Raw genomic sequence first — 8,708 nt, 5'->3', positions numbered from 1 at the left:
ATATATATATATATATATATATAGACTTGGGATCATGTGAAACCAATGATTTTTTGTTAGACTTGTAAAACCAATTCTCAATTTTTGGATTAGATCTATAATATAAACATTCATAATCACAAAATTGACACAAGACTTCTCTCTATATTAAGATGTTTGTGTATTAAATTTCTTTTAAAAAATATTTCAAATAAAATACAAAAATATAGTACTCATTACGTAATTGTGGATAACCCCTCTTTTACAACTACTTATTTTTTTACACATATTGAATATAACATATAAAAGCGACCGTTATTATATATAAAATACTGTGAAATACAAACTCATCTACTGTTTTTTAAATCGATTTATAACTGAAAACAGTAACAACGATTTATTTTAAAATATTTATTTTAATTTAACTTATCATTAATTATAAAATGCTCTAATCACTTCTTATCCATAACAATTTAGATAACGATGAACTATTGAGTAGAACTACAAGTTTGGTCCCGTGATTTGTCGAAAATACCCCTTTTCATTCGTATAGTTTTGAAATTACAAGATGATTATCATGATTTGTGAAAACGTTTAGATTTGGTCACTGATTCTAACTGCTAAATAAGGGGCATTTACGTCTTTTTGTCTTTTAACCGATCAAAATCGATTTTATAATTCGACTCATATGGATTTTGATCGGGTAAATGACAAAAAATTGATAAAAAGACAAATACCACGTGTTAGTTTACCCCAAACTGTTTAAATTATTATTTTATCTGTGTCAAAAGATAAGATTGATAGAAATAAATAAAAAAGATTTGACCAATTTTAATTAATATTTAAATTATGTTATTTACAAGCAAAATCATGGTGGCTTCTTGCAAGGTTCATATGTCCCAAATACCAAACAAGAAATAAAGACAAAAATATATGGAAAATGGATAATTTTTAAATTAATCATATTTTCTTATTTTTATTTCTTGAATATTTATCTGATTTGATGTAATTATACATTTTTCAGTTCTTAATGGGTATTTCTAGAACGTATAAATCGAGAATTTTACTGAATATATACAACGTATGATAACTGTTCACACGTTTCTAACTATTAGTGATGTCTAGACTCTTTTTTTTATATGGAGGGGGGAGACTTCTCCTATCAAGTAAAAAAACCAAAAACACTGGACATAATACGCGTTCGGGTGGGAGTGAACCACATCCACCGGAATAGAAACCAAGGCATCCCGAGGGGGAGGGAGGGAAAAGAACAGAGGGAGAAAAGAGACAAACCAACCACAAGGGAAAGTCCTAGGCGGGCCAAGCCTCGACAGCAAATGTGAAAACAACAAAGGCAATAAAAAGGGCCTAAAACAGGTACATCCTAGACCGACCTAAGAAACCAAGAACACAAGGAGAGGCAAAGGACATGAACAAAACAAGACCAAGGGAAGGCCATAAGGCAAAGAACATCAATGAACACCAGTGGAGGGGGAGGAGTTCGTATGCTCAGACATCTGAGATGTCTTTGGATCAACCTGGGAGGGAGAGATATCACTGGTAAGAAATCGCGTGGTGTCGCCATCATCCGACTCAACCTCAATCATATCATTCTCACCAAGGAGGTCATCCTGATCAAGAGGATCATCCTCGATTTCAAAAGGAATGATGTCTAGACCTTTAATCTTTAGGGAAGTTGAAATCTTATAGGTAAACCAGATATCGTTGAATCAAATAGCATATGGTATTACCCTTCAACTCTAATGATCAAAGAACACGTGACAATAGACATAGGCAAGTGTCATAAAATGACCCGCAACGTTAAGTTTTCAAAAGAATTGAAGTAGTTACTGAAATTTTAATAAAAAGTTGTAACGTTTGTCTAGATTTATTATGTATTTAAATGAGTAAATATTAAATATTTTTAATAAAAATTAAATAACATAATTTCTTTTCGAACAAAATAAAAAAACACAATGATTACTAAACCATTTTTCTTATAGAAATGTTTTTCCAAATGGAAATCATTGCATGCTTCTAATGGGCTTTCGTGTGGGGTAGGTATAGACCCAATTTTTTTTTTTCAAAAGGTAGCATCATTTAACTAAAAGAAATGGACACCGGAGATTTTTCATGACATCATAACTGGTGTGTTGGTTAGTTTATTACTTTTCATATGTGAGGTCTTGCGTGCAAGTCTTTTATTGCAATTTTTTTTCTTCCAGAAAACATAATATCTTTGAACAAATCTAAAAACTAAGAAAATGACACCAACGAGATTCAAACTCGTGTCCAAGGTGGAAGAAAAACCTTACAAACCAATTAAACTATAAAAAACTTATGTCTTTATTGTACTTTCAAAATATATATGGTGATACACAACAAATAGATACGGTTGCATCGTTCATGAACCTAAGTTCTTTTACCCTTCAACAAAAGAATGATATGGTGGCACGTGCCAGCGCCAAAGTAGGTCCGTCCCTGGTGTGGGGCTAATCGGAAATGCCAATAATCAACTTTTTGCCAAACGAACAGTTAAATGTCGTTTATCAAACATTTATCCGGTAAGTGCTTACTGATAAAATTGAACACTATTATGTACTTTCTGAGTAAGATTTTAATCCACTAAAACGACATAGTATACAACAATTTATCCAGTAAGCGCATACCGTGGTAAGAGTCGTCGCCCTCACTTACCAGGTAAGATTCTTGGTCCTTCTCTCGCTCTTACCAGGTAAGATTCTTAGTTCTTACTATATTCATCCGGAGAAATAATATTACTTGGCAATCGCTTACCCGGATAAGTGTTTGGTAAACGGCCCCTTACAAAATCTCGATTATTTTGATCTAATATATATATATATATATATATATATATACACACATATATATATATATAAAGCATAAAATACTAATAAATCAGTTGATTATTTTGGTCAATTTTTTCATTTATTTTAATAAATTTAATTTATAGTGACGTAATTAAAAAAATGTGTGGAGAGAAATATGATTGGTCAAGCCACCACCTTCGTTTCACACTTCACCAAAACCAACTATAAATTTGGGCTGGTACCAAGTACCAACGACCAACTACAAGCACCAACTAAAACACACACAACACACGCACTAGTTATGGCACAAATCAACACTCCCTTGACCTTCGCCGTCCGGAGACGTGCACCGGAGCTCATCGTACCGGCTGAACCAACACCTCGAGAACTGAAGCCTCTCTCCGACATTGACGATCAGGAAGGGCTTMGGTTTCAGATTCCGGTGATACAGTTTTATCGTCGAGATCCAAAAATGAGAAATAAGAATCCGGCGACTGTGATCAGGGAGGCTCTGGCTAAGGTACTGGTTTTCTACTATCCGTTTGCTGGTAGGCTCAAGGAAGGTCCGGCGRGGAAGCTGATGGTGGATTGCTCCGGCGACGGTGTGTTGTTTATTGAGGCGGAGGCGGATGTGACGTTGAAGCAATTCGGAGACGCACTTCAGCCTCCGTTTCCTTGCTTGGAAGAACTCCTCTACGATGTTCCTGGATCTGGTGGCGTCCTCGATTCACCATTGCTACTGATTCAGGTGAAATTTTGTGGCGAATTTTATAGTTTCAGATTTATAATTTTGCCTTCTGATTTCAGAATACAAAATTTCATCAAAATATATTTCTTAATTTGATTAGATAACTTCTAAATTTAGTATACTAGTTTTTGGATTTTTCTTTAATTTGTCATCTTTTTTAATAATTCACATATGAATTTTATACTAAATACTAATTTATAGTGATTAGTCTTTTTCACGTTTAAAATACCTTTTTTCAATCGAACATTATTATACAAGATCAATCATATAAAAAAATAGTAACTTGTCCGACCTGCAATAATTATGATATACTTTTTAAAATAATTATGGTAATTGGTTTTTATTAATAGGTGACGCGATTGTTATGCGGGGGTTTCATCTTCGCTCTACGACTCAACCACACGATGAGTGATGCACCCGGACTCGTACAGTTCATGACGGGGTTGGGTGAAATGGCACAGGGCGCATCAAGACCATCGACGTTGCCCGTATGGCAAAGAGAGTTGCTTTTTGCAAGGGACCCACCACTTGTAACATGCATTCATCATGAGTATGACGTAGTGGAAGACACCAAAGGTACCATTATCGCATTGGATGACATGGCCCATAGGTCCTTTTTCTTTGGACCAGCAGAGGTGGCAGCCTTTCGTAGGTTTGTTCCAACAAACTTGCAAAAATGCTCCACCTTTGAGGTGCTGACAGCGTGCCTCTGGCGCTGTCGTACCATCGCTCTTCAGCCGGATCCTGAAGAGGAGATGCGTATCATATGCATCGTTAACGCACGTGCCAAGTTCGATCCTCCCCTCCCCAAAGGATATTACGGAAACGGTTTCGCCTTCCCTGTTGCCATTTCCACAGCACGAGACCTAACCAACAAACCATTAGGCCACGCGTTAGAGCAGGTGATGAAGGCCAAAAACGACGTCAATGCAGAGTACATGAGATCATTGGCTGACCTAATGGTCCTCAAAGGACGACCCCATTTTGCAGTTGTGCGAAGCTTCCTCGTGTCAGACGTAACCCGTGCCGGATTCGATGAAGTCGACTTCGGGTGGGGAAAAGCTGCCTATGGCGGGCCTGCCAAAGGCGGAGTAGGCGCTATCCCCGGCGTTGCTAGTTTCTATATACCTTTTATAAACCACAAAGGGGAGTCTGGAATCGTGGTACCCGTATGTCTGCCGAGCGCAGCGATGAAGATATTCGTGGAGGAACTAAATACCATGTTGATGCCAAACAAAAAGGCCCAAGTTCGCCAAGAACACGACCAATTCGCCCTTTCAAGGTTATAATTCACACATTCTGATTCAACCTGCGATTAGAAAACACGCTTTTGAGAGGATTTTGTTTAGAAAATCGTATGTGTATATGTATAATTAAGTGGTTGTGTGATTGATTCTCTAATTTTGTTGTATTGTATGGTCTTGTTACTACATAATCAAAATGTTATTTTGAATTTCTTGAAAAGTCGATATTCTGATTTCTCTTGTAGTCAAAAGTTATAACTTTAGACAAAATAGCGAACACTGATTCTTAAAATCTTGACTTGAAGATTGACTTGGTGAGAGGATTGAGAATTCAATGATCAGTGTATCCTACTCGAAGCTAAATAATAGCCTATATGTTTCTACATAGGTATTAAAACTTGGGATCGTGTGAGACCAACATTTTTTCGTGAGACCAATTTTTTTACACTTGAAATTTCACAGCAAAACGTTGTGAAGGTAACCTTCATAGTATTTTTCCTGTGAAGGTTAAACTTTTTTTTTATCTTTACAGTGTTTTTCTGTGAAGTTTCAAATATAAAAAGTTGTCTCACGGATCTTACGAAAACAGATTGGTCTCATGTGAACCCAACCCTAAATGTTAAAAATGTAAAGATTTAAAAATGTAAAGATTTCAAAATTGAAATTAATAATCAGTTCCATCATGGTTCTCGTGATGATGGTACTCGTGCTCATGAAAAAAAAAAAGCAAAAGCAAACTCTTTATTTATACTATATTATAAAGCATTTGACAAAAACTCTTAAAAATCATTTTTTATGCGTAAAGTACTGTTTAATAATGCATATTACTTAAAATTCAACACTACAAGTAAATTATACATAAGTACAACTTATTAAAGCTTCATGTTTGAATTCATGTAACTAACTTCGGATAAACATAATCAAATAGGGGATAAACATCTCATTTTAATATATAAAAAATCTAAAATATAATCATGATAATTATCGAGTTCTAACAAAATAATTAACTATTATCTTTATAAGAAAATTATATTATTAAACCAAATAAAATTACTTCGTTATTGAACCTAAATTAAAAAAAATCTAAAATATAATCATGATAATTATCGAGTTCTAACAAAATAATTAACTATTATCTTTAGAAGAAAATTATATTATTAAACCAAATAAAATTACTTCGTTATTGAACCTAAATTAAATTATAATAAATGAATTAAAAAATTACACAAAAAATAGAACTTTTAAATAGTTAATTTGATACTAATATTGATATATTTTTGTCAAAATTTTATGATATCTTCAAATTTATATTTTATTCAAAATTAAAAACATCATCGTTTTTTCAAAATCACATAAAACCATACTATAAAATCGACTAAGATAAATAATAAAATGAAATATTAAAATCAAGATGTATCTTGCTGCATTGCACGAGTACCCTTCTAATATTTTAAAATTATTACCCTGCCAAAAAAATCCCACCACCACCGAACAATTCATGGGTGTTTGGAATAGAGGTGATTAAAAACCGACCAATCATGTTAACCTAAATTAAAAAAAAAACCTAAAAAAAGTTCTACCAAGATAACTGATATATAGTTGATATAAAATTAGATCAAACCGTATTTATTAGGTTGGAATTATGTTAGCATCATTTATACCCAACTCGATGAATCCGATACCTTTGTATATTATGAATTTAATATGATTGTTAAGTCTTTGAACCTTCAATTTTCTTTCGTATGTTTGTTAGTCTTTTTCATATGTCTTCATTTTCATTTATTTCGTTTAAACATAAACACTTAGCTAGATTCAATGGCGTAGGTAGTAGGGGGGCTACGTGGTGGTAAATCCCCATTTAATGTCCCATGCTTAGTGACTTGTATCCAGATATATTAAAGGAGAAATCAACGATGATGACTTTATAGCATGAGATTTGGGTAATTCTCAAATCGTAAAATGTGGTTGAGTTTCATCATCTCACATTGATAATAAGATGCATGTTTGATATTAGGAAGTGGGTATTGGGTGGGTTGTTTTGGGGGGGGGGAGGGCGGACCATGGATGATAACTTGGCAACATGAGATTTTAGTAATCTCATATCTTGAAATGTGGTTGAGTTTCATCATCTCATGTTGGTGAGAAAGATGTAAGTTTGAATATATATATATATATATATATATATATATATATATATATATACTAGAAGCGTACTCGCGCAATGCAGCGAGATACATTGTGATTTTAATATTTCATTTTATTCTTTATTCCAGTNTATTCGTTTTAATCGAATTAGAAAAAAAAATCAACCAAATAAGAATTCTTATTCAGTTAACTGAACCGTTTAACCATAAACCATTTAACCCATAGTTTGTATAATCGACTTTGGTGTATGTTATCGTACATAAATATGGCATTTAGTAAATGCTATTGATCTGATTAATTAATAGCTGGCAATTCAAGATTGAGCATCTCCAATTAACAGGTATGTTGTATTCTATCTATCTTCTTCTAAATCTGAACATTTTTTCATTCCCTCTTCAATTTTTTTATTCATGAACCATTTTACTTGTAATCTTGAATTTTAAGTAATATGTATCATTAAATTGTTTTATTCATCAAAGATTTTGTGTCTGAAGGAAACTTAGGGGGCGTTTGGTTCGTAGAATAGAATTCGATGGAATTGAAATTCATCAAATGAATTTGACTTTGAGGGAATGAAATGAAATCTAATGGAATTTGACCATGCCTTGTGATTACGTTTGGTTGCATGGAATTGGAATGAAATTCTTAACGGAATTGGATTAGAGAAAGAATCTGTAGAAAAAGAATCGAAATCCTAGCATATTGCCCTGGAATTGTAAAATTTGTGCGTAAAAGAATCGACTGGAATTGAAAAGATTCCATAGTCTTAATCCATGAACCAAACACTCTATTTAGAATTTGCTCAAAGAATTGGACATTCCAATTCCTTTCAATTCTCATGATCCAAACAGCCCCTTAGGTTTTTGGAATATTCATCAAATGTTTTTTTTACAAATTGCAAAAATTATAAATATAAATTTGAATAAAAAATTAAACGGAAATAGCTTTATGTCTTGTAATTTTAAAAAAAATGATAACTGATTATATAATGAGTAATAAAATTTTGAGTAAACTACAATTTTAGTCCCTATAGTTTGTTAAAATACATTTTTCATCTTTTAGTTTTGAAATTACAAGATGATGGTTTGTAAAAACGTCCAGATATAGGTCCTTCCTCTAATGACTGTTGCAAAGTTTCGTTAAATGAGATGCATTTGCTTCATTTTATCATTTTTTTTTGTCTTTTACTCAATTAAAATCGATTTTATGATTTTGGTCATTGTGGGTTTTGATTGAATAAAAGAAAAAAAGAAGCAAAAATGACTAAAATATCCCTCACATAATGAAGCCTTTTAAGTTCTAACTCATGTTAGTGGAAGAGATCAAATGCGGACGACTTTACAAACCACGATGGTCATCTTGTAGTTTCTAAATTATGGGAACGAAGAATGATATTTTGTAGTTTACTAAAGTTTTTCTTTTATATTAGCGCGTAACTAAAAGAAAAAATAGAAATCAATATTTAAGAAAGAGTTAATTACACTGGTGGTCCTTGTTGCTTAAATTTTGGATTTGGTTCCTAAAACAAACTATCTACACTGATAGTCCACGAAAATTGTCTCATGTGTCTCACGAAAATAGTTTTGTCTTACATTATCCCAAGTCCATGATCCGAAGAAGAAAAATTAATACACATATACATATACATATACATATACATATAGATATACATATACATACATACATACATACATACATACATACATACATACATACATACATACATACATACATACATACATACATACATACATACATACA

At 32.8% G+C, this 8,708-nt stretch overlaps 1 protein-coding gene across 1 annotated transcript; it reads left to right on the top strand.

The window, feature by feature from the left end:
* The first annotated feature begins 3,061 nt into the window (after positions 1 to 3,061).
* Positions 3,062 to 5,016, top strand: LOC112519439 (benzyl alcohol O-benzoyltransferase-like). The gene is made up of 2 exons (XM_025127552.1): positions 3,062 to 3,558; positions 3,909 to 5,016. Exons 1-2 carry the CDS (start codon positions 3,112 to 3,114, stop codon positions 4,845 to 4,847), a joined length of 1,386 nt encoding a protein of 461 aa, XP_024983320.1. The 5' UTR covers positions 3,062 to 3,111; the 3' UTR covers positions 4,848 to 5,016.
* Positions 5,017 to 8,708: the final 3,692 nt, after the last annotated feature.

Source organism: Cynara cardunculus, assembly GCF_001531365.2.
Source record: "Cynara cardunculus var. scolymus isolate 2C chromosome LG 10, CcrdV1, whole genome shotgun sequence".
Classification (NCBI taxonomy): domain Eukaryota; kingdom Viridiplantae; phylum Streptophyta; class Magnoliopsida; order Asterales; family Asteraceae; genus Cynara; species Cynara cardunculus.
This window is presented reverse-complemented; position numbering and strand designations above follow the sequence as displayed.